The sequence below is a fragment of the Pipistrellus hanaki genome (genome assembly GCF_964339955.1).
Source record: "Pipistrellus hanaki genome assembly, chromosome: 14".
NCBI classification, from domain to species: Eukaryota; Metazoa; Chordata; class Mammalia; order Chiroptera; family Vespertilionidae; genus Pipistrellus; species Pipistrellus hanaki.
Window position 1 is genome coordinate 32,388,446 of NC_140516.1, and position 27,754 is coordinate 32,416,199.

Sequence of the window (27,754 nt, forward strand, 5' to 3'; positions counted from 1 at the left end):
GAGTTTTAACATTTTATAGCTATAAACATGTTTAAAAAGAATTCATTTTATTCATTATTTTTAACTAGTTAATTTTATGAATATCTAATAAATTTGAAATTTTTGAGAACTTAGAAAGAAAAAGTACTGTTTTAAATTAGAATATATATAGAATTTGAAAGTATTTTAATATCCTCTCTACATTCTAAGTTATCTAATCACCAATTGCAATTATTTTTATGACAAAACGTAGCTAGTCCCGAATCTTGCATTTGGATGCCCCAGTGAGCCTAGACATCTTAGGCTATATCAGTAAGTCATTGATGGTTTTTAAAAAATATTTTCATTATTTAGTTGATTCATTTAAAAAGTATTGAAAGTTTCAGTTATTCTTCAAAGTTGATTTTTGTTTTGATAATTATTGTTGCTTAACTTCAGTATCAACTTTGGGTTATATCTGAGTTTTGTTTAAATTGTACAGATGATACTTCAAAAGTTGACAAACCTAAAGTAGATGAAGAAGGTGATGAAAATCAAGATGATAAAGACTATCACAGAAGTGACCCACAAATTGCTATATGTCTAGATTGTTTACGAAATAACGGACAGTCAGGGGACAATGTAGTAAAGGTGAGTGCATAAGTACAGTTGTATTTTTACAATTATTTTATTGTAAACCTTTGATAATTTATTGATGAATTTTCCTGTTTCGTTTGCTTTCAAAGTTTTTATAACAGTCCCATACCTACAAATGGCCAACCAATTGCTTATTCCACACACCTGATTTCCAACCCCCACAACTGAACAGTCCTGGGCCAATGCCACCACCTAGTGGTTCATCAGAGAATCACACCACTGATTCTCTTGCCACCACTATACCTTTGTTGGGAGTTTATATACATTGTTTTTCCTCTTTTAAGAGTGGTAACCAACTCAGATCATTTCATGTTGGGCAATATCTCCAATCTTTGTTCATCCTCTTCTAATTTCTCCCTTTATTTTTCCATTTTTATTAATAAAAAAAACACACACCATGTTTTTGAATAATATAATTAATTGGTTCTGAAATAAAATTGGTGTCATAAAATGCCTATGAACTTGAAGTCCTTGAAGGCTTCCAGATGTTTCCTATAGAATCTCAATTTCTAACCCTGTATGTGTACTAATTGAACCTTTTTGTAAAGATCTCTATACTAGAATAGAGTTTCTGACACACTGTTTGCTTTTTTGTTACAGGAACTTTTGTTTTTATTATAAAGGTTCACTGCTTTACCGGTTAAATAGATTTTTCTCACTTTGTCCTAGCAAATGTCAGCCCCTGAGAATATTATAGTCCATGTTTTATTCAAATACTATATTCAGTGTCTCTTCTTTCACTTCCACTGTGTTATCTATAAGCCAGTGGGTTGAATTTTCACTAATATATTTAATGATATATTTCTTTTAAGAAATTAAAATTTTTTCATCTCCAATTAAGTGTCGCAAGCATTTTGCAACAAAGAATAGAGCATAATGAATCAGTGAATACTAATCTACTATGTGGGTATTAGACAATGAAGATATAAATAAGAAAAAAATTTCAGTCAAGGAACTTTGGTGAGGTCTTACACAAATAAACAGTTATAATACAATACAATAATTGATTTATCAATTGGGTAAGGCATGTAATAAAGTGCAGAGATCTTTAGAGGTGTGGCCTTGACCTTCCAAGGCTTCTCTATGGCTTTTTATGCTCTGGTGGAGCACCTTTCCTTTTTTTAAGTCTTTTCATCAGGGTTTTTAATGACCTTACTTTTCTCTCTCATTGAATCATTCCTGTAATTCCCATGTATGGAGGTTCTTCTTAATAGAGAGATGAAAGATGATAAAAATCTCTAATACATGGGTTATTATATAAAATATCAACTTATTAATATCTTCACTATATTAATATCTTTATAATATAGTAGATTGAATATATTTTTAAGTAAATGTAAAAGCTACTTTTCTGCAGGATTTCTAGTATGAAAGTAAGTATCCCAGTTGGGAGTTTCCCTAACACTTGAAACTTCATGTATTTAAAGACAAATTCATTATACTTTTACCTAATTGTACTCCAATTTCAGTTATTATTACCATCTCTCAACCAATCGTACAAGTTCACAACCTTGGGCCTTATACTCTTTCCCTTCAGCCTGTCATAAGTCCTGAATAATTCCCTATCCTAGCTGTTTACTTTATATGTAGATTTTTTAAAGTTGTGTCTCAGTCTTTTCTGTATCCTTAATTTCTCTCTTATCCAAGGTTGAGGCCACAGCCTGAATGTGTGTAAGGCAGAGGGTGAAAGTCAGAGTCAAGGCCAATATCAGGGTCAGACACTAAATATTTTAGGCTCTGTGGGCCATGTGGTCTCTGTTGCGGCTACTCAACTTACTCATAGTGGCCCTAAAGCAGCCATAGACAATAGTGAATGACCTGGCATGGTTGTATTCCAATAAGACTTAAGAGGTGGCCAGCCAGATTTGGCTTGAGAGCTGTGGTCATAGTTTGCAATCTTTCAGCCAATAGAATCAAGTCTTAACTCCTTTCCAATAACATTCATGGCCTTTAACTAGTTCCTATCTTGATAAGTGTATCTCCCATGATACTCATCAGTGAAATTTCCTCTCAAGACAAGTGACTATTGCTTTATGATTACCAACATATATGCTGACACTCATACCTGACAAAGGACTTGCATCAAAATATATGAAGGCTTGTATTAAGACCTTAAGTCCCCTTCTCCCCCCTCCCTCCACAGACACCAGGAAGGATTGTGGGAGTTTGGCTCCAGGACAGGTCTGGCCTATCTTGCCCAGTTCCAGCCTACCAGCCACTTCTAATTAATTTCTTTTCAATGTGCACAAATCCATGCGCTGGGTCACTAGAATAATAAAGTGTTTCTAGAGAGAGAGAATACATAATTGTTGTATTTTTATTTTCTAAGTGCCTACAAATTAAGTATTAAATTCCAGGTTGGAATTTTGTTAGATTGATGTCAAACTATCATCTGTAGAGTTGTTTCTGTTGGTCTTTGCTAGGAAATTTTTCCTGGGAATACATTTGCTAAGAAATACATATTGACTGGATAGTTCTACTTTTGACTTAGTGGATTTAAAAACATTTTCAAGCCTGGCTAGGATGGCTCAGTGGTTGAGTATCAACCTATGAACCAGGAAGTGATTCCAGGTCAGAGCACATACCCAGTTGCAGGCTCCATCCCTTGTGGAGACATGTAGGAAGCAGCAGATGAATGCTTCTCTCCCATCTTTGATGTTTCTATCTCTCTCTCCGAAATCAATTTTTAAAAAAGAACATTTTTAAATTGTCTACCTAATTTTCTATACATATAAGTAGAAGTAATACTTTATATCTTTAAAAGATCAAGTTAAGAGTCCATTCTACATGACTTGGTTGCTAGGGCTCTTGTGGACTAACTGATCTCTATTCACCCCTAGGGCTCAAAAGAGCCCCATTTGAAGTTAGTGCTCCTTTTTAAAATAGTGGTTTTGAGACTTTTTAAAATGTCCTAATGCTTTCAGAAGCAATATTGTCTAATAAAATATGTATATGCTTTTTATGACCTTTCTTTACTTTCAATTAATGATCTGATCTTTACCAAAATGTCTAGAGGTATACAGATGTCTATATTTGCTAGGATTTTCTTAGTAAACACATTCTCAAAGAATATCATGTATCTAAGAATTAGGAACATTTAAAAAAAAATTTATGAGTTTATTTGAGCCAAACTGATGACATGTGGGGAAGCAAGATGTCCTAAGAACATTTTTACTCACAAGTACTAAAGAGCTGTGAACTGAAACATTTTCAGAATACATTTTGAAAATACTCGGAAATGACATCTGTGGTTTCTTTATAAACAAGGTAGAATATTATAATTAGTAATCTTTATTATTTCCTTTAGGGTTTAATGAAGAAATTCATTCGATGTTCTACACGTGTAACTGTGGGAACTATTAAAAAATTTCTAAGTTTAAAACTAAAACTTCCAAGTTCATATGAGGTAAGTTAATAATTTAACCTTGATCAATTTGATAACTCTGATCTGAAGTGAAAATTATCTGAGAATACATTTAAATTAAAATTTGTGGAAACTTTGGGTTATTTTCCCATTAAAATTTTTAATGCAATATTCCATTTATGTAATCAGGTTATTTTCCCATTAAAATTTTTAATGCAATATTCCATTTAATGCAATATTCCATTTATGTAATCTGTATTTTTAAAATTTAACATCCCGATTAAAACATATTAGTAATACATTTAGTGTTTTATAATTAGAGACGACATTTAAATAACATTAAGTAACCCTGACCGGTTTGGCTCAGTGGATAGAGCGTCAGCCTGCGGACTGAAGGGTCCCAGGTTCGATTCCAGTCAAGGGCATGTACCTTGGTTGAGGGTACATCTCCAGTAAGGGATGTGCAAGAGGCAGCTGATCGATGTTTCTAACTCTCTATCAAAAATTAAAATATATTTTTTAAAAATAATAACAATAATAACATTAAGTATTCTCAAAATAAATATCCAAGTTAAATGGATTCTTTGTTTTTATGCCAGTGTGCTTTAGTGTGTGTCTTTGTTTATTTTTAATGAGACATTTGGGATCCATTTTTACCAATTCTTCACAGACTTACTTTTTAGAATGTGAAACATTGTCAAAAGGGATTTTGTAATAATGTCTAATTTCATGGTGCGTAAAAGTTAGTGTTTAGCACTAGGTGAAAGCTAGTATTTTAGTATTGTATCTGCATATATGCAGTTTAACAATTTTTTTGCAAGAGATAAAGTGCCCTCATATTGATCCCAGCACAGCTGGTAAAGTGTTCAATGTTTAAAGAATGTTTGCGATTCTAGAGTGTGGCTATAAAAACATAAGGAAACAAAGTTACTATTTTTCACCTGCCCAAATGGTAGTCTTCAACTTATATTAATGACCTCTTCCTCCCCTTTGGTTTCTGATAGTAGCATCAAAAAGCTACAGACCCAGCCTGGTTTCCAAACTTATGGATAGTAACACGAACAGTCATCACAGCAGAAATAAGATTTGAACATAGGCATTGATAGGGATTAAATTTCCATCTTGAGGAAGCCTCTGATCCTGAACTTACTTTTATTTTATTTTATAGAAAAGAAGGGAGAATGATTACATTTGAAAATTTTCTCAAATGACCGATTAATCTATGGATTAAAAATGGTTATGGTTTGATTCTACAAGTACTAAAAATTTTTCCAGTAACATCAAGTTTACATTAGGGGAAAAAAATGTAAGGGTTAAAGCCCTATGTATTTGGTAAAAATAAGAGATAAGAATTTATAAATACAACAACAGCGAAAATAGAAAGTAAAACTTTTTTATGCTTTCGTTTTGCACTTTATTTCCCTCTTGCAAGGTACCATGTGCAGTTTTATTTCCTTTTAAATGTGACTCATTATTTTCTAGTTTTTAGGAAGCTGTTAAGAGCTGGCACCTACACTGCTCTGTAGGAGAGGATGGAAGGGGAAGAGAGTGCTGACAGCTCCTTGTCTATCCCAGTGCAAAGGACTTTTCCTAGGATTTTCAGAAATATTTACTGGTGTCCCCCCCCAATATGCAGGGGGATGACTTAATGTTATAGCTGAAGATTCTGTAACAGCATTATTAATTGGGGCAGAATAGCTTAGTTATTAATTTAATTAACAATATAAGCAGTATACCTGGTTAAGAATAGAATCCTAAGTAAGTCCCTTCTTGGCTTATGAATTTATTTTACAGGTTAGATAAAATGAAAGTATTATCTTGTACTTTTTGAAAGTATTATCTTGTACTTTTAAACATAAAATGATATCTGAAAAACATAAAATATTTGAAAAACATAACTTATCTAATACAATTAGAACTATACTCATTTTAAAGTTCAAAAGTATTTGCTGTCTAGCCAAACCCATTATTTAAAACCCATTTTTCTTCCCCCTTTCCATCCTTTAAATTAAATTCTGTCAGTTTGCTTTTAATACTAGAGAACCAAAATGTTTCACTTATAGAGACTTGTGATAAACATTTAATTGTGCTTTGTTGAATTAGCATAGTCACAGTTTTTACAGACTTCTTAAGTATTTGGGGTTGTTTGGTTCTTGCAATACTAGAGCTAAGGTGAGCATTGAAAAGTGCAACCCTTTTTTGAAGTTTCATGCAAGGTGAGAAAAGAGTTATGTAGGTATCAATGCAAGTGACCAACCAAGCAGAGCAGAGAAGCCACGAACCATAGGAATCAATGCAAGTGACCAACCAAGCAGAGCAGAGAATCATGGGCCAGTGGCATGGTCCTAACTGTGCTGTCAATTTAGCTACAGGTAATTACTCAAAATTCTCAGGTGCCTCGAAGGGCCCATAAATCACACGTCCACATTCATTCATTTAACCTCTAATGAGAGGAAAGTAACTCTCAAATCTTGGGTTATGAAGATAAAGGGATTCTGAAAGATGAGTCTATAAGGCAAAACTGCCGTGAGGAACTAAGGTTTCCACAGTTTCTTGATTTCGTAAGAGGCAATCAGATATATGTCTCAGCTCAAAGGTTGCACAGACATGGACTAAGAAACTCTACATTGCATTTCAAAATTATCTGTTGAACTTGAGATACAGGTTAGTAGGCAAGACAAACAGTGCTTCGTGGTACTTATGTCTGAATAAATACTTATGAGATGGATCAAATAATGTTCTTTTTAAATAAATGGATAATACTTATATTTTATAACTATTTCAACCCTTTTTGAAATTTGAAAAAACATGTAAAACACATACCGTATTTTCCGGCGTATAAGACGACTTTTGAACTGAAAAAAAAGTCAACCAAAAATCGGGGTCGTCTTATACACCGAGTATATACCGAAAAACTGGTGTTGCCTCAGAAGTGGGGGATAGTCTTATACAGCGAATATAGGCCTAAACCTATGTTTTAACTGTAAAATTAGGGGGGTCGTCTTATACGCTGGAAAATACAGTATATTCAAAATTTACATACGTTAATGGATCTGTATTCTTTTTCAAGTTGGATGTGCTGTGCAATGGTGAAATTATGGGGAAGGATCACACTATGGAATTCATCTATATGACAAGATGGCGACTAAGAGGCGAAAACGTAAATTGCTTTTATATTTACCTATGTGTATATTTAGCTATATATCATTATATTACTCAGATTTAATAGTATTATTAATAGTCAGAAACTCAAAGAACAAACTAGCTTAGGAAAGAGAAAAAAACTGATTCCTCTGATAATTAGTCCCAAGTACAAGACCAAGGTCTGTGTTAAATGCAGTTGTGTTATACCAAGGTGAGTTTAAAACCCCAACTAAATATGTTCAGAGCTCTGCTAACCTCAGTCAAGACAGAAGGTGGCCCTCACATTTTTTTTTTTACATAACTATATGAAGTGGGGGTAAGAAGACGCTAAGTTCTGCCCTAATACGTTTAATGGCTGATAATATATTATCTTTCTGGTTATGGTAGAGGAGGTAGCTAGAGTAGAATCAAGATAATTTTTTCAGGTACCTTTATTGAAGTATAAAATTAGACTGAAGAGTAAGTGGGTTTGCAGAGGTTTCTGATGCCAGGTTAGATTATTGTGCCTTCGGCCCTAGGCAATATAAGGAGAAAAACTACGAAAATAATAATAAAATAAAAAACTTAAAAGGAGAACTTTGTATTTTGAACAGTATCTTTGATTAGGGTTAATTAGAAGGTTCAAGCATATCTTATCTGAGTTGTATGTAACAGTATTAGGGACATTTTAGAGACTAGGGATTATAAGGCTGATATATAACAATAAATATAGTAGTAATGCTAACAGAAATTCTCTCTGAGCACATGAATAAACATACGATCGACTACAAGGTTAGACTAAATGACCTCCATTTAGACCTTAAGATTTACGGTGTTTAGGGTACAAAATGTCTGTGTAATTTTAATCTTTCTATAAGCTAGGTTTTATTATATTTTTAAATATGTTTTTATTTACTTTAGAGAGGAAGGGAGAGGGAAGAGAGAGATAGAAACATCAATTATGAGAGAATCAATGATCGATCGGCTGCCTCCTGCATGCCCCCTACTGGGAATTGAGCCCTGACCTAGAATCCATCTGTGATCTCCTGGTTCATGGGTTGATATTCAACCACTGAGCCATACCAGCCAGGCTATTATGAAAATATAAACTATAAAAACAATCACATAATTAAGAAATATAACCTCGCACTAAGGTAGATAATATAGAAACTAATATGAGGGTTGCCATTATGGTTCAAAACATACTTATATTGAATGTCAACATCTGTGGAACTTCTGTGAAACAAACCTCAAAATATATTCTTTATGTGTCATTCAATGGGTAGGATATTTGGCTATTTTTAAGAAGAAATGTATCTTGATATGATACAGTAAATGAAGTACCTAGCTTTTTTATTTTTCTGTTTGAGTCTCACTTGGGTAAAGCCTTCCTTGTGAGGCTGAATTCTCATGACCAGGAAGGAAAATTACATTCTAGTACTAGAGTCACCAACTAGTTGTTACCCTTGAACTCATTAAACCTTTCTAGGGTTTTTTTTTAAAGAAAATAAAAATCTGATTATATTTGGTAACTTACTAATTGCCCTTATATGACATTTCCTAGTTTTTAAATGGTTGTACACACATCACCCTTACTTAATGCTTCCAGTTCCAAGCACAGATTATAGAGACAGCCCATTCTCTCTTCCCCAGCTCTGTTGGGGCCTATGTACGGTGATATTGCATATAATATTAATGTCATATTGATATAATTTTAGCTTCCTTTAATAATTCTTTGGACATTTCGGTGTGTGCTTGAAGCCATCATGATGAGTAGGTTTCCCTTAAGGTTGAAAAGATGTAAGTAGTCATCCACCACAAGATCTCTGCTAGCACTCACCGTCCTTCCTGAGAACCCTCCCCAAAGGTCACCCACACTGCCAGTTACTTCAAGGTCAAAGCATGAAAGCTAATTCATAAAAATTGTTACTAATAGATTCGAAGTTCAATCAGTCCTTGCTACAGTTAGGTTTTTTACCACATTTCTGAATAGTTGAAGTTTTTAGTTACTTAAGGCATACTTTAATAAAAAGTGGTTCAAATAGTGGTTCAGTATCATGATTTTTCATTCATATAAAAACAAAACCAATAGAGGAATTACCACATTTTATAATTAATGCAACAGTCAAGTAATTATTAGCCTGTTTCATTTTTCAGTATGAGAAACCTGCTTTTGTTTGATCCTCTTCTCCAGCCTGTTTCTCCCTTAGTTTTCACAATTGCAGTAGTTCCCTTTTGGTCTCTCAGACCAAATTCCTGAAGTCAGTCCTGGTTAGTTTCTTTTTTTTCTGTTCATCCTTAGCAAACTTTGTGACCTATGTAATATACAAGGTAGTCACGGTTCCATTATGTCTTATCACCTCCACTGAACCAACTCTGATCCAGGCCCCTGGCCCCATCCTCCGGAATTTCTACCAAAGACTCCTAGCCTTCCCCCCACGCCCACCCCGCCCCTCTTTGTCCGGTAGAGCAGCTGGAACAGTCCTTTTAAAACAAGTTAGAACACGTCATTTCTCTGGTTTGAGCTCTCCAGTAACATCTAGTAGCATGTAAAGCCAAAATCAGGGACCTATAGATACAGACCCAAGTGATTTTCCTAGCCATGTCTCTGGTCTTACCTTCTCCTTCCCTCCGGCTCCCCCACACTCAGCCTCACTGGCCCGTGTCCTCTAACGTACCAGACTTGCTCCGGCTCCCCAGTGTCCACCTAACTTGTTCCCTTCACCCCTTCGCTCAAAGAATTTTGCTTCTCTACCTTCTCAGTGAGGCCTCTGACTCCGACACTCTAAATCCTTTTTTATGCCTTACTGTTTTCCATAGGATTTCATTACTACCTGAAATCCTGTATCTCTTATTTATGGTTTGTTAAAATATATTCGAGGGCAGGGCTTGTCAGGAGCAGTGCCTAATACAGATACTCAAAAAATATTTGTTTAAAGAGTAAACCGAATAAAAATTTTTCTTATATAAGGTTAGTAGTTATGTAAAATATACCCTAAAGACCATTCTGTTTATTTGAATCTCAATTTCCCAATTGTTTTTTGTTAAATAAATTTTAAATATTTGTCTTGTTCCAATTAATTTTGAGTTATAGTAGTAATTGATGAATTCTGACCTTTGAAATAAATGGACAAATTATAAATAAAACAATATTTTTTAAAAAAATGTATTTTTATTGATTTCAGAGAGGAAGGGAGAGTGAAGAGAGAATAGAAACATCAATGATGAGAAAAAATCATTGATCGGTTGTCTCCTGCATGCCTCCCATGGTGACCAAACCTGCAACCCGGACATGTGCCCTTTACTGGAATTGAACCTGGGACCCTTCAGTCTATAGGCTGATGCTCTATCCACGGAGCCAAACCAGCTAAGGCAAAACAATCATTTCTTGATTAAACCCCTACTAGCAAACACATACCCTTTCCGTCTCTACCTTCCATTGCCAGCAAGTTGCCAAAATGTCTGAAAAGCTTGCAGTACTTTACCTGCTGGCATTGCTCACTCACTGCCTTGGTTGTGACCTCAGCTTATTTTCTAAACTAGTGTCTACTTTGTGGTTCCTTCACTTGCTTCTAGTACATTTTATATTCCACCTGGGATTTGTTTAATTACACACACATACCTACAACAAGGCTAAGACTCTTATTGACCTCTAGGACCTCTTTCTGTATTCTGGATTCTAACCTTTTGTTATTTATGTGGAAGCTGTTTCCTTCCAGTTTTGTCCTGGTTTCTAGTTTTGCCTCTGTCTTTTAAGCCTTAAAATTTGGGTAATGCTACCTATCTCAAATATTTTAGAGAGAATGAGGTAATATAAAATACTCAGTAGTGTGTCTAGCATACTGTTACTTTATTAATAGCTTATGTTAGCTTTTATTATTTTGTAATTCTCTCCTCCTACACTTGGTCTCATGTGAGAGCTCACTGTTAATATCTCTTTCTGTTCAAGCCTTCCTTTCACATGAACTCATATTCTTCCTGCTCACCTCTTCAGAGGGCTGAGTACCCACTCTTGGGACAGCCCGTCTTTCCCAGATGGTCCTGGTTGGGTTTACCTTCCAGCAACCTCTGTTAGTCCATATCTAAAGTCACTACACCATGTTTACCTTGCTTTGCTTTATTTGAATTTTCAAGCAGTTTTAGAAAAAGCAAACATCTATTTGAACTAATACCAGAGAGATTAATGTAGGGAAAATAAGTGCTATTTGGGACTTGTATAGTTAGTCCAAATCTGATAAAGCTAAAAGATTTTTTAAAAACATTTTTTAATTCTCACCCGACAATATTTTTCCATTGATTTTTTATAGAGAGTGGAAGGAAGGGGAGAGACAGAGAGAGAGACATCGATGTGAGAGAAACACATTGATTGGTTGCCACCCACATGAATCCTGACCAGAGCCAGGGGTCAGATCAACCTGCAACTGAGGTACATACCCTTGACTGGAATCGAACCCAGGACCCTTTAGTCCTCAGGCCAATGCTCTGTCCACTGAGCCAATCAAGCCAAGCCAAGCTTAAAGGTACTTGAGAGAGGGAAAGGTTGCCAAGAACAGCAGTGGTGGGCATATCTTAGGACATGTTAATGAGCCCCACACAGAAATGCAAGGAGTAATGTTTAGGGGGGGAACTTGCTAAAGTCTTTGGGGAAATGGAAAATTTCTAAAATTTTATTTTAAAGGCTGTCAATATATTTGTTTTAATTATTGCTTAAGTGTCCTTTCAAAGTATATATTTTTAAAAGCTGCTCGGGGATGTTAGATTTCTCCTGGTTAATTTACACCTTTCATTTTTTTTTCTTTTTCATTTTGAATAGGCATGCAATGTTGAATTCACATATGCATAATGTTGAAAATTCATTATTAGGAGATGGTTTTTTTAAATATGAATGGTTAAACTGCTAACATTAGTGAGTTTGCAAATGAATTTACTTAATAGTTTTAAAATATGTTTATTGATTTACTCAAAAATATTTTTGAGTGGCTTCTGTGGGCCTTAGCTATTAACATTGAAAATACAAATTAGAGACTCAAGGAGCTCACCATCTGATCTTATTAAAATAAACATGGAGACTAAGAATCTAACCTGCTAACAATGGAAGGAACCAAATTTAAAACAGGAAATGGATCCCTTTCAAGTTGAGGCAAATTTCATGCCCCTGGCAGAGCTCCAATATCCTTAAAAGGGATGCTTTCAAAAGGTAGTTGAGGAGGAGACCTAGGAGATTAATCATAGGACAAGATGGTGGAAGAGGTGAGGGTTTTGCTAAACATTAGTATTTGAAGAGGAGATGGAAAGGATGGGTAAAATATTTGCAGAATATTAGCCAAACTCTTATTTAGATACTAAAATTACTTCAAGCTAAATTTTACCAGTCACTATTATTAAAATCAATTAAAACAAAAAACAAAAAAACTCTACCCTATTTTGGAACGCGTTTACTTAAAATTAATCATGTTGACTCATGTTTGACGTTAAATTATATTTTTTGAATAATCAGTTTTAAATATGTATCCAGTTGTGGATGCCTCTTATCTGATGAGTTCATCTCCTCCGCAGTTTCGGTGTCTGAACTGCTCAGCTTCGCAAGTCTGCCCTCAGGATGGCCCTTTGTATCAGGTAAGAGGCACTCACGACTGTACATATGACCCTGACGATGCTGCCACCATGGGGACTGCTTTCATCCCAAACTCAAGTTCCTAAGACACATAACTTGGTGAAACTAATACTTATTTGAGCTACAAAACTTCCTTTCAAATTATGTCCCCAAAGTTTTCCATTATTTTAGTTCTCTTGAAATATCTAATTTTACTAAACTAAAAATAAAATTATTAATGTTAAGGCTATTATTTTATGTGTTAGGGATTTTTAATAATTACCAATTTTAGCCCTTGAGAAATCTCTGCTCCACACATAATACTTCTTTGTGTATTACTTTTTTCAAATTAATCGTTCACCCACAATGAAAGGTAAAATGCCGATGAGGTGAAGCTAAATAATGGCAGCAGCTAAATGTAATTGTGAGCTGGCTTACTAGGCTCTCCCTAAGTGCTTTACTTGAGTTACCTCTTTCAATATAGAAATGATAGTGAACTAATTTAATAATGCACTGAGAAAACTTGAACATGGATCTGAGGAAAGTTTATCAATAAAAATACATTTTATAAATTCGGAAAACAGAAGGGATTAAAGATGGTATAGTAAGAATTACTCTACAGAGATGATCTATGGATTATAGCATTTCTTTAAAATCCCCATTGTTTGGAATATTACTCAGCCATAAAAATAAAATCAACATTTGCAATAGCATGGATGGACCTAAAGGATATTAAGCTAAATGAAATAAGTCAAAGAAATACAAATATCATATGGAATCTAAAGAACAATGTAAATAAACAGATACAGAGAACAAACCGATGGCTGTCAGAGAGGAGAGAGGCAAAGGCATTAAGAAGTACAAAATGGGAGTCACAAAATAGTCATGGTGAACATAGGCAATAATCCTATATAATAAAAGCCTAATATTCAGATTGACCAAATTGTGGAACGACCAGTTGCTATGACATGCATTGACCACCAGGGACCAGACTCTCAATGCAGGAGCTGCCCCAGGCCCACAGGCCAACCAAGACAGGTGCAAGCAGGGGATCCCAACCACCCTGCCAGTTGCCCCACAGATTGGCTCTGATCACCAGCCAGGCCTAGGGACCCTACCCTTGCATGAATATCATGCACTGGGCCTCTAGTATTGTAATAAGTATGATGGTACCAGGGGGGTACTGGAAATATCAGGGGAACACTTTGTTGGCACTGATATCTATTTCCTTATAAATAAATATGTTCCTAAACACTGATGTAAAGTATTACGAGAACAGTAGGAGTAAGACCAAATTTTCAGTAATCCACATAGTTCGTGTGTGTGTGTGTGGGGGGGGGGGGGGGGGGGAGGGGGCGGGGTGGTTGTATAAAGTCCCCGACATGGACAATTTTTAGAAAACACAAGTGGACCAAAATTTACCTCAGAAGAAAGAAAATTTAAATCACTAAATCATGAAAAGCATAAAAAAATTATTAAAGAATTACTTCCTCAAAAAATACCTAAATAGTTTTATGGTCACAAACTGAAATTTTCAAGAAATAGATCATTCCCATTCTAAATTGTTTTAAATTATTGAAAAAGATCAAATTCTTCCAAATTCATTGTACAAAAGTAACACAAACATGATAGCAAAAACTGACTTCCAATTAGAAAACTAGCAAATCTTATTTTAATTGATTGATTTTTTTCTTTTAGAGAGAGAGAGGGGAAGGGAAAAGGAGAGAGACATCTATTTGTTGTTCCACTTATTTATGGATTCATTGCTGATTCTTATATGTGCCCAGAGCGTACGCTTTGGTGAATGGGATAACACTCTAACCAACTGAGCTGGTACCCGGCCAGGACTCAAATCTTATTTTGAATACAAATATAAAAATGATAAGTAATATACTAAATATTATACTACAAATATAAAAATGATAAGTAATATATTATACTAAATATTATACTAAAAGAATGAATCCAAGACTAAATAGAACTTTAATCAGTAATTTAAGAAATATAAAATCTGCCCTACTTGAAGGGTCCCAGGTTCAATTTTGGTCAAGGGCATGTACCTTGGTTTGCAGGCACATCCTCAGTAGGGGTTGTGCAAGAGGCAGCTGATCAATGTTTCACTCTCATCGATGTTTCTAACTCTCTCCCTCTCCCTTCCTCTCTGTAAAAAAATCACTAAAATATATTTTTTTAAAAAGAAATAAAAATCATCAGTAGATGCTGAAAGGCATTTGACAAAAAGTTCTACTTTTTCTTATCAGCTTCTGATTTTTAAGTTTCGAAACAAAAAAGTTGAGATAATACAAAGGAATATTCTTTACTTACATATAGATTTATCAAGCAACATTTTGCTACATTTTCTGCCCTCTCTCTCCTTATCAATCTTTATACATATACTATTGTTTCTTTTGAAACCATTTGAAAGTAAATTGCAAGTATCATGATAATAGGCTACTAAATACTTCAGCGTATAATATCTAAAATCAAAGACCTTCTCATATAGAACCAAAATACCACTACACTCACAAAACGTTTATTTATAATAATAAAAGCATAATATGCTAATTAGACCTGACAGCTGAACAACCTTGGACATCCTTCCAGACATCCTTCTGGACGAAGCTGGGCTGGGAGGGCCAACCCCCTTGCACGAATTTCGTGCATCAGGCCTCTAGTATACTAAATATTAGAGATGTCAGTTCTCCCCATAAACTATTCTATTTAGAGAGGTTCTAAGCACATTTTACCAATTTTTTATTTAACTTGACAAAATCATTCTAAAGTTCATCAGAAAATATAAATCAGTGTTTCTGATCAGTCACATTTTTAAATGAGCAACCCGGGGACATGTGCAATGCCACATACTGACATGTATTTTAAAGCTGGAGTACCTAAAACAGAGGACTAACTTACAGACATATGAATAAGAAGAGTAGCTCAGGAACAGACTGTAGTTTGTATGAATCTATAAAGAGAGAGTTTTAAATTATGAAGGAAAAAAAATTCATTTAACAAATATTGTTAAGCCCATAATTGTGCATTCTTTTAGGTCCTAGGGAAACAGAAGTAAAAATGAGGGAAAAAAAATTCTTTCATGGAGTTTACACTCTGGTAACATGAAAAATAAAATTTATAATGTTGGAATAAAAATTAAAGTTAATAAATAGAATTAGATAAGCTTGCCAAGGAAAGATGGTGATGATATTTGAGCAAAAGAACTGAGAGAGATAGCTATGTATGTATCTGGGGTAGGGTACTCCAGGCCGAGGGAACCCAGAGCAGAGAGCGGGAGGAGGGCCTTATCTGGTTGGCTGAGGCTAACCCGTGAACGTGGGACATAGATATTGGGGGTGGGTGTGATCTAGCAGGAATGTGCAGGATCTAATCCATACTTCACATCTGAGTTTCTCACGGCTTAAAACTAAGTATTTAAAGGAGAAAATGTAGTTAAATAGTGAATCTCAGAGTGGGGATCACCTTTCTCCTTGTACATGCAAAAGAAAAACATGCAAACTGAGTTGACTATTAATATTGTAAGGTACATGACAAATATACCACAATTGAGGAGATATCAGTAATATGATGCAAAGGTTTAATGTCCTTAACACAAAGAATCCATACGAATCTATAAGACAAAGTCCAACGTTCCATAGAATAATGAGCAAAAGCTTTGATTAGGCAAATCACAAAAGAAAGAAACTGTCCAATAAGCAAACAAAAATGGTTTACTTCTTTAGAAGCCAAGAAAAGAAATATTTTATGCTTATTAAATTGCCAGATTAAGAGGAAGAAGGGGTAGTGCTCCTTACTGATGAGGCTGTGGAATATTTCTTTTGGAAATATAAAAATAGAACAACTTTCTTGGATCCAATCTCTTGTGTGACAACATTTAGCAAAAAGCTCTAAAAGTGTGTGTGCTGTTTTAACCAGCAGTTCTACTTCTAGGACCAACCGGGGAGGGGGGGGGGCAGGCAGGAGGTGAGCTAGAAAGCAGGGACTAGACCATAGATCATTGAGTCAGCATTAATTTTTAATAGAAAAAAAAATGAATAAAGTAAAATGTACAGCAAAAAGATTTATTGATAACTTATGGGTTCATTTCTGTAAAGGCATTATACAGCCTTTAAAAATTATCAATTTAGCCAAAACTGGTTTGGCTCAGTGGATAGAGCATCGGCCTGTGGACTGAAAGGTCCCAGGTTTGATTCTGGTCAAGGGCATGTACCTTGGTTGCGGGCACATCCCCAGTAGGGGGTGTGCAGGAGGCAGCTGATCGATGTCTCTCTCTCAATGTTTCCATCTCTCTATCCCTCTCCCTTTCTCTCTGTAAAAAATCAATAAAATATATTTTAAAAAATGATCAAGTTGAGTAGAAACAAATGTATGGAATTTTTTAATGGGCAAAATTATTTACTGAACAATATGTGTAGTATGATTTCAGTTTTAAAAAACAAAGTACAAAAGCAAAAAGACTAGAAGGATATACACCGATATCCTATGGTATTATCTTTGGATGGTAGCATTTAAATCAAATTTTTTTTCATGGTGCTTTTCTGTATTTTCCAAATCTACAGTAAAGCCAATTTATTTTTATGATAAAAATTTATTTAAAAGAGTACATCGAAGTTAATTTTAGGAGTTTCTAACATCACATTTGAAATATATTTGGAAGTATCTGTTCTTTATTTTAGTACCTGATGAGACTAGGGACTAGCCAACTTGTGAAATTTGGGTTGATTCAGTGCAATCACTTAACAACATCGGGAGAGGTGAGTGATGTGCCATAATTCATTAGAGTAAGAAAGCAACTGAAACACAAATAATACTTAAAGTTCATCTTGATTTCCAGTATTGTAACACTTTTCAATAAATTTATTAACCCTCATATGTTTTCATAGATCAAACAACCACAAATATTTACTTTGAGGCAAAACCATTTTTGGCCAAAAACTGAGAAAGTCCCAACCACTTACAGCCAAGCCATTTTACTTCCCTGTCTACCTTCATGCTACTAAAATCAGTGATGGGTTCTCCTGTGTATTATGAGTGGATTCTAGAACAAATGACTTAATTATTTGCCAAGTGTGTGCAGATTCAGCATCAGGAGTGGAAGCAGAGGTGGCAGGCGTATTGGGGTGAAGGGCAGGCCGTAGGCTGGGGGTTGGTAGAATAGGAAGCAGTAAAGTCAGAGTTGGATGTCTGTGAGCAAGCAATAGCATACACAGGTCTCCAAATCTGGCTGAGCTTCAAAAACACAGGGAGTTCTGTAAAACAGATTCTGTCTCCACTCTTATGCTCTGATTCATAGGGAACAAAATAAATTTTAAAACAAAAACAAGCAAACAAAATTTAGACCAAAAATAATTTTGACGGTGGAAACCCCGAGAGCCTGACTTTTACTCCAGCCCCTAGAAAGCTGGTAGTGGTGCCACCTTACCCAGCTGGGAGGAGCGGTCCTAGGAATTTCCGTTCCCACTCTCAATCCCATCCTGGCTGAATGGCAGCAGAAAATCCACCGCTGGGTTTTCTCACTATGTAGCACAGCTATGCTGAATATTGAGACTCTGTCAGGTCATTGTCAGGATTACAGACCGTTAGTCTGTCCCTTTGATTTGCACAAAGAAGACAGTTCTCTGCACTGGATTTGTGCATTCACCACACTGAGATGAAGGGGAAACAGTCAGGGGCCATTTCAGCCCTTTCATAAAAGTAGCTCCTCAAAATTTCATTTTAAAGGGGAGAATCTGCAGCTTTAAGAAAAGGAAAACCATGGGTTCTACAGACCCTCTCTGACTTGGGTTCTGTACATGTGGTAAAACAGAGGGTACATGCAGGTGGAAAGGAGCACTGTGCCACATACCATTTGTCTACCGGCAGCTGTTTCCTCTCTAGCACCATGTGCTGGCGTATGGCACTTTTTCTACACAGTGACATGAAGGAAAGCTGGAACCATTCAATTACATTAAGAATCAAACTGAAATATTTAATAGGATCAACTGATTGTTGAAAGGAGGCATGTTTCATGTAATAAATCAGCTACTTGGTGTGTGTTTTTTTTTAAGCTGAAAAGAAAATGTGGAACTGACTTAAAAACGTCATTTATGAAAACTCTCCCACTTTCACAGATTGATAACGGGGTGTGTGTCAATTTGTGACTCAGTAGGGTCTCACCAGTCCAGCTCTGTTGGAACCCAGCCTGCGGCTTTGCCTTGGTCAGTCCCACAGGTGCACACCTCTAAGGAGGCATCACAGCTCTCAGTGCCCACAGCCCTGCCTCCCCTGAGTGTCCCATCAGGACTAGTCATGGGCAACCGGTGCAAGGTCTACAGGACTTTAAACTCAACCTTTGTTATATATTTTGGGAAACTTTACTGATTCCAGAAAAATTATGGCAATTTAAAAATACTGCGTTTTTATAGATACCCTTTGGTAACCACCATTCTGTTGTTTGTAAGTGAGGTAGGGGAGGGCAAATTGTATAAAGGGGGTCAAATATATGGCAATGGAAGGAAACTAGATTTTGGGTGGTGAGCAAGCAATAGAGTATACAGATAGCAAATTACCATTGTACACCTGAAATTTATATATTAACCATTGTTGTTACCTCAATAAGTTAAAAATATATAGAACAACATAAACTGATGAAATAAATAGATCTAGAGACAGAAGCATCAAACTGACTGTCAAACCTCAGAGGGAAGGCGGGAGGGAGTGGGTAAGGGGGACTTGTATTTATGCATATAAGCATTGCCAATGGACACAAGACACCTGGGGGGGGGGGGTGAGGGCATGTGTTGGGGGGTGGGAGTGGCTGAGAAGAAGTCAATGGGGGGGAAGATATATGTAATACTTTAATCAATAAAGAAAATTTTAAAAATATATAGTTTTAATGTCACCTTGTTATAATCACTAGTATCAGCAAATATTGGAAATTATAACTCCTTAAAATCTTTTGTATACGATCTATATTGTTTTCATATAAAAATCTTCCTCATCATTTGTTTTTATTTGTAGTCATATCCCATGGTATTGCAGTATCGACCAAGAATTGACTTCGGTTAGACCAAGGGGCCTGGACCCCACTGAGATGAATCCTGCACTATTTGTTTACTCATGGACAGATTGCACAGCAAGAGGTGTGTGGACTAAAGGGACACAACCAGATTTTCAGCATGCAAATAAGGCCATTGTCTGTCTCTAAATTGTCAGTTGCATTTATGTTGTTTCTGTTAAGAGCAAACCAAGTGCCATTCTGCTACTGAACCACCTGTGTAAGTTATGTGTGCTGTCTCACAGTGTACAAGTCACACTGAGGTCAGCTGGGTGTGCATCCCTGTTGCAGCCTTTGGAATACTTTGCTTGTTGTCCCAAGACTGTTCTAATGTTCAGTTACACTAGTAATATGGCTCGGTCTTTGTGGTGTTACAGTTTTCACATACTTTCTCTTTTATTCTTGTTCAAATAGAGTATTGTATAAGAAACTGGTTATTATATCTGGAAATTATTTTATATGGCAAATATGTTTAGAAAAATGGTTTTTGAACCACTGTCCTATTCTCAGTAAGCTTTTTCTGTGTAACATAGTTCATCTTTTGGGAAGAATTCCAATTATTCTTTAACATTAGAGCACATTGTAATTGTAGGCATTTTAAGTCATCTGTCAGTGTAGTCTACCAACTGCACAAGGAGGGCCTGTTAGCCCTCCACGTTGAAAATGTGTGCGATTCTGGGAGAACTGAAGCTGGATTCACAACCATTCAAAATGTTGGCAGCTGATCACATTTACTTCTAACAAAATGACTGTGTAAGTAAGGTTCCTCTTCTCTCATAATGCCTTATGACAAGCGGGTACTGCTGTGAACCGTCTTTGTGTAGCCCATTTTATGGATGCATCACTATCTTGTTGTCTCATTTAATGAGAACATTGTTTCTCTTTTTAAGTTGGCCTTAGGTATGTGTTGCTGTTGCATGAAGAGGGTTATGATGATTTTAAATATTAGGATCTTTAGAGCAGATAACATTAGTTACTTTATGGGTTTCAAGTCAAAACAGTTGTAGATTAAAACTGTTACCTATCACATTTCCAAACCATTTGCATAAAATAGAATAAATGCAGTGTAGTAGATAAATATGCTAACCACCATTAGTGGGCTGAGGATATTTCACTTTAGAGCCTGTAGCAATCAGAGGGGTGGGAATACTGTTCATACATAAGTTTATTACAGTGAGAGCTATGGGAATGGCCTTGATTTCGTAGTTTTGTTAAGTCTTCCACTCATTTTGAGATTAGTCTGCAAGTCAAAGAAAATCTTGTTACCTTAAATTATGTGAAGAACTTCATTTAAATGTTTTAAAATGTGTATTTGTTTTCCAAAAACTTCGTTGGCGATTGTTTTATTAATTGCTTCAGAACAAGTTAACCTCTGAAACTTAGGAAAAACCTTGAAAGTTAGGAAAATATTTATTTTAGAAATCTGACATGAGCACAATCTGTGTGTTACACACACGGTTTTTATACTGTATACATGGTAGATATGCTACATTTTCCAGTAAATTGTATCACAAATCAAGCCTTCTAAATCTCAAAATGCTTCTTAGAAATAAAACATTGTAGAACTCAAACACATACAACATACAACTAAGCCTTGATGCATTTCACAATATAAAAGGCTGAAATATCATAATTATTTTTCCATATGTCTTTGTTTCAAGTCTCATAGCCTATATTAAAGCTTTCTGGTTTTGTTCTGACTCGTGGGAAAGGTTAGGGCAGTACTTTCGTTTGTTAAGTTGTGTTTGTGCCTGGAAGGGCTCACAAGCAGAATTTAAAAGGCAGAGTTTTTTGTTAAAAATCTATTAAAATGGTTGGAATAGACCATTACCATTATACTCAACCAAAACTGATTTTATTCTTTAGCTACAGAAATTATTTTATGCCCTAAAAGCTAACTTCCTGACATCCCTAAAAAGTTTTAAAATTTTTTATAAATTTGTTACATCTAGGTCAGTAATTAAAATAATGTTTTACAAATGGGAATTTATTTTAATTGACTTAATGCAAAATGCATTGAGAGTCCATTTTAAAAACCACAAATGAGACCTGGTCGTTTTGGGGGCATCAGCCAAAACCTACAACCTTAAGTGAGTTTTATGGATACAGTCTCTTTACATTTGTCCTGCTGCTTCATCATATGTAATTTCATCATTTTCCAAGGAGATACATAGGAAGCAATTATGAAATTTAGAGTAGTTTTTGTGAATTTTTACTGAAATGCAATGGAATATGTGCCAAAACGTGTGAAAAATTTACATAAAGAAGGATACCAGTTGTCGTCGGGGCAAGGTACACACTTTGTGATGGTCCTGAGTAATGCTGTATTACTCAGAGCCACGAACACGGACTTCTTCCGCCAACCTCTTTTGATACATTCAACTATGATTTTCTAAGTATGGGACTACTTTCATATCTAGTAATACACTAAATCCCAGTTATTTATTCCCTAAGTTAGGTTGTGAAATTTGCAAGAAGCCAGAAATAGAAAAAATATGCAGACAAACTTTGTGGTTAGTTTTATAAACTTAGGGTAGTAGTAAAACAAACTCTTTTTATAAATAACCCATAGGAATAATCATCTGAATCTGCAAAGTTGGGAGAATAAATAAAACTAAGTTTTTATTTAGTCTATTGTTTCTTAAACAACAACCTGAAAGAACTTTGCTTTCATAAAAGATTTTGTCATCTGTTTTCTCTGCTTTAGATATCATATTAGTAAAGGGGTCAAGGAACGTGGGATTTGAAGGTCCGTATCACATCACTCTGAGGTAATCACATCAATTAATAGAAAAATCAGAATATGGCCTCTTCTCTAGATTGACAAAATACTTTCAGGAAGTACAAAAAGAAACTAAAAGTCTCATTAGCTCATTCATTCTGGGGTACAGCTACCTTGGGTGATGTCTTTTAACTACTTTTAGAAAGGATTGAAAACATGTCCCATACTAATTTGCCACATTTTATAAATGTAATGAGTTTGCTCAACTATGTAATATACTCAAATGTAATCTAAATTTAAATGGTTCTTTAAGAGGAAAAAAGGTATGTTATATAATACTATGAACTGTTTAGCTTTATTGAACTATTTAAGAGAAAGTGCCTCATTGCTACTGTGCATTTGTTTTAGATTTACTGCATATAGTTTGTTATCTGTACCTGTCTCTTATTAATTATTTCATATCTAAATAGACACTTGTAAGTTAGAGTGATCACTTTTATAAAGATTTTCATAAGAAAATACCTATCACCAAAGACATTTTACTGCTAATGAACAACCATGTTGGAGAGATAGTTATAACGGTTTGGAGTTTGGAAATTAATTTTATGAGGCAATAAGATTGATTAATTGCTAAAATATCACCAAAGAAAGGCTTTAACTCTAAATTTTATGGTGAGATTAATCAAATGCAGGTTTTTTCTTATAATTAGAGCACACTTTCTTTCAAATACGCTTGTTTTTCTGCACCATTTGACAGGTCGTAGGAAATCCTCAAAGGCAAGAAAGAGACAAACACAACAAATAGCCTTCCTTTGGATGAAAAGTGGGAGAGAGACATACTTTGAAATTCTTCTAATTTGAGAAGCTTTTTCTTTTATGAAGGAAATAGAAACAAAAATAACATTTATTTGGTTCCTGAGTTCTTAGTAATAGGATAAATTTTATTAAAGACAGACTTTGGTAAAGTGTTGACATGCTTACTTGTATAAAAAATAGCACATTCTATTGGACTCGCATACATAAATGCTTTTTCCATATTCAAAAACAAAATTTTCATAAAGGCCTGTTTCACCTCCCTGTCCTGTTTCTCAGCGATTGCTCTATTTTTATTAGAATTCAGACTCACAGCCAAATTAGCAAAATGGGTCTCAGATCTAGATCATACATACTGTTCTTACACCATTCTCCCTGGGAGTTCAGGCTGTGGGCTACCTCAAAGGTAAAGCTCGCATCCTGAAGTCTCTGACAGGCCATATGTGAGCCTCTGTTAAATACTGTGATTTATCATAAGGAATTTCCCACAGGCTAAGCTTGATACTCAAGATGTTGGTTGTAGGAGAATTGCAAAAATGAATGTGTTTGCCATAACTTTAAATACCTGGATTAGAACCACAAATACTTAAAGCGCTATTATAGATCACACACACGCACACTCACACACAAAATAAGGAACATAGCATGTCTGCCAGATCTGGCATATGACAGGTTGAAAAATATTAAATATACTAAAGACTCTGAAACCCTTGGAAAGCACAGAATAACCAACCATTGCTCGATTGACTCGAGAGACCTAGTTCAATAGTGTTTTGATGGAAAAACATGATATTGAAAGCTCGTTAAAATGTATTTAAATACGCATTACTGGGTGTTCACCATTTTTTTCCCTACAGCAATGGCATTTCCCTGATAATTTAAAAGTGATTCTCTTCCCAGTATAATGTAGTTGTCACATAGTGTGTTTACTTCTTAGTCTTTTACTATGCTTTCAAACACTCAAAATGCTTGAGCACTTCCTTTTCAGAAAGTTATGAAATTAAACTTAAAAATCATTTAATTTTAAATGCTCATTAAAATGTGTCTGTGTACTTGTTATGCCCCTTTTCCTAGGAGCCAGCACTGAGACATTGTTCAGCAATGCTTTTTAATGTTCATTGTCTGTAAACCTAGAATCAAGTGCAACTGATATCTGTCAAATGTTGGGTCTAGTTTTCTTCTATCTTCCAGAGCTTCGTGGCATAAGAAACTAATCTAGTACAAATGAGGATGAAATGTTTCTGGGCAACAGTAGGGTTAGTGAGCAGATTATTTATCCACAGACACACGTCAGTCCACTGGAGCAGGGGCTCAACACATCGGAAAGGGAATGGGATCAGCCTCATCTGTTCGGGGTCAGTTTTCTTTGCTGTGTTTTGTAGAGTGGGGTGGGGGCCCAAGTGTCCTTATGAAGCTGCGGTCCACGACACGTGCCCGTGAGGGAGCCGGTCCCGCTGCGCCCTCGTGTCGGGCAGCACCAGCGAGCACCAGTGTTGTCGAGTAGCCCTCACGCTAAACCATCGTAGAGTACAGTGTACAGTTGTGTTGCTGATTTTCCTTTGAAATATAAGATATTTTAAGCTTTTTTTTTTCTTTTTGTCAAAAGTGGTAACATCTTAATACAGATAAAAAAAAAAAACCTTTTTGTGGTTGTAAGATTTAGCTTATGAATCATTCAAATTGAAGTGAAAGATTACCAGGTCATTGTTAATGACTTAGTCTATTAAGAATATATGTATTTTTGTAAAGGAAAAGCAGTTGTAGATATTTAATCAGTACAAGATATATGTCTGTTTTGCAGAAATAAAATGCTGCTTAGAGATTATCTTTAAATATTTTTTATTTTTGTGCTCAAATGTATTTTCTGTTGATCTATGGAATGTTCTGTACAAAGCTGTATGGTCGTACTGTTGGGCTAGATACTTCTGTTTTTTAAAATATGGACTTAGCCAAGTATACTTGACCATGTTAAAAATAGTATCTTTGTTATTAAAATTTTGATTGCCTAACTTATTGTCTGTCATCCTTAATAGTAGTTGTAAATTATTATCTCCATTTAAAAGTATCAGGTATGACTATGGCAAATTTTGTTGAAATTTGTTAGAGTATATGAGATCATAAACATTTTCTAGAGTTTGAGCTATCTAGGATGGCAGACTGTCCCTCAAGTAGTACTGGGAGTGTGCTCACAGGTACAGTGAGCACATCTAAGGAGCCTTTCCGATGGAACTGGTATCACAGAAAGGCCCAGCCGATTGGAAGGCTCTCTCCACAGCAGTTAGGGAACACCCCCTCCTGCACACTGGCCTCGGGAATCCTGCATAGACTACAGGAGGGCCTTCCCCCCAGGAGGGCTGCAGGGTCATAGCCCTGCCCCTGTCACTTTGTCTTGTTAGTGATGCCAGGAGGTGACAATGCAGAGAGGTGGAGAGGCACATCCTCTCATTAAGACGACTCTCCATGTCAGTGACCTTTACCCTCTTCAAGGGCAAATGGGAAAGAGCGTGGAGTACGGTGCCTGTGAAGTGCTCAAAACATGACATCTCTGTCATAACACAGAATTGGCCAAAGCTCGCTCCATGACATATTCTTCTCTTCTTTTACAGTCTTTTAAGAAACTTTTTGAAATGTTCAACAACCAATTAAATAAACATGAATTAGGGGAGAGGACTATGCCCTATAATTTGGGATAGTGGGAGTATTCCTGGCCTGGGAAACTACAGAAGGGGCTGCTCCTGGCTAAAGTCACAAACCCCAGGTCACCCAAGTGAATGTCTGGCACACAGGCAGCCACACCTCCCTCACCTCTGGGTAGGAGAGTTTGGGGAGATCCTGGCTCCCTGGGGATCTTGGCAAGTCAGTCTTCATGCTGGGTTCAGGTGGGTACCAGAGGGTCCAGGTAACCTGGGTACCTGTGCCAAGGCCAGGCTTCTGCTGCCCGCCCTTCACCCCCCCACCAGGTCCATGAAACGACCCCAGCTCACAGGCAGCAGGCTGCCCAGGGAAAGTCCGATCCTTTGGGGTTAGATGCAAGGCCCCGGGTGAGAACAGAGGATGGCCATGTGACTTCACATATCTAACCTATTCAGGGACATGCCATGTGGCCTCTATTTGTATCCTTGCTCCAAGCACTGCAGCGTTAGAGGTGTGTCTGCCTGGTGGCCCTGTGCTCAGGCTTCATCAGCCATGCCCTGTCACTCCTGTAGCCTTTGATGAGCCTTTTTTTGTTAAAGCTCCTATTATGTGCTAGGTATTGTGCTGATACATAGTCCTGCAAGGGTCTCATTGCCCAGCAAAGTTGACGGACACATGGACAAGTAAATGATAATGCTGTACGCTCAGAGCAGTGAGAGATACATACATGCAGGCTTTTTGGGAGAACAGAGAAAAGTGTCTGATTATTTTACATATGTGTAAGTGTCTGATTATTTTACATTACATAGGAAAATGTCAGGTTATTTTACATTTAAGCTCCTCCCTAAGCCACAAATCGAGGACAAATAGACTGGCAATCTGGAATTGCAAGTGCTTCCTGGAAAAACTAGAAGAATCCAACCGAAAAAAAAAAAAAAAGAAAAAAAAAAAGGCCAATGAAAAAATAAGAGCAGAAGAAACTACTACTATAATTCTTGTGTTTATTTTGTCAGGCATTGTGCTAAGTCCTTTACATGTATTATCTCAGTCAATCCTCAGAAACTAGGTTTCATTATGATCCTCATTTTGCAGATAAAGAAACTGGCTCAGAGAGGTTAAGTAATTGTCCTAAAGCCACAGAGCTAGTGATTGTCAGAGCTGGGATAGACCCAGGTCTATCACATTCCAGAGCCTATGTCTTTAGCTACCAGGGCTTTTAGTAAGCAACAGTTGTGCACCTGCCATATGCCCAGCACTCTTCTGGGTCCTGCATGCAAAAGGACCTTCCTGGCAATCATTCTGAAAAGGAGAGCCCCACAATAGCACAGACTCCTCAGCTGCTAAGACCAATCAAGCAAATTCAACAGGAGTAAAAGTTATTTGTGACAAATTAAGTGAAGAGCCCTTCTCAGAAAGATAAAATGTCAAGGCTCCAGGAGGAGGGCTGTAGATGAACAGGAGAAACTTTTAGGTCCATTCTGTTCTGCCATGTTTGGATTTATGTCAAGAATCAGAAAATACTAACACCAAGGACAAAAAAAGTGAATTCAGAAAGGATAAAACCTGTAGTTTTCTCTAACTGCTGTGGCTAGGGTGGTCCCACAAGGCACTTAGGGACTTTCTCAGGAAGTCATATCCCTGCCCCGTCAGGGCCAGCCAGCACTTGTGTCTTCTCTCCATTGGTTCCCCCATAAGAATCAGCTCCAGGTCTTACTGCAGCTTAAGTCTGAACTCTCCTGGCCAACTGGGAAGTTTATAGGGAACGTTTGTACTTGATCATAGAATAAAATTAGGGAAGAAACTGGAGGGGGATAAATTATAGACTATGAAAACATTGGG

General features: G+C 36.3%; 1 protein-coding gene across 5 annotated transcripts in view; it reads left to right on the forward strand.

The window, feature by feature from the left end:
- PCGF5 (polycomb group ring finger 5) overlaps positions 1–25,290 on the forward strand; it is a 94,496-nt gene extending 69,206 nt beyond the window's left edge. For 4 of the 5 annotated variants that reach the window (XM_084904358.1, XM_084904359.1, XM_084904360.1 and 1 more), the window contains exons 6-10: positions 461–609; positions 3,923–4,021; positions 7,050–7,139; positions 12,659–12,718; positions 19,710–25,290. In XM_084904358.1, the coding sequence (XP_084760484.1) occupies positions 461–609; positions 3,923–4,021; positions 7,050–7,139; positions 12,659–12,718; positions 19,710–19,757 (446 nt within the window). In that variant the 3' untranslated portion in view covers positions 19,758–25,290. The remainder of the gene's footprint in view (positions 1–460; positions 610–3,922; positions 4,022–7,049; positions 7,140–12,658; positions 12,719–19,709) is intronic. The other variant, XM_084904361.1, reaches the window with a different exon arrangement.
- Positions 25,291–27,754: the final 2,464 nt, after the last annotated feature.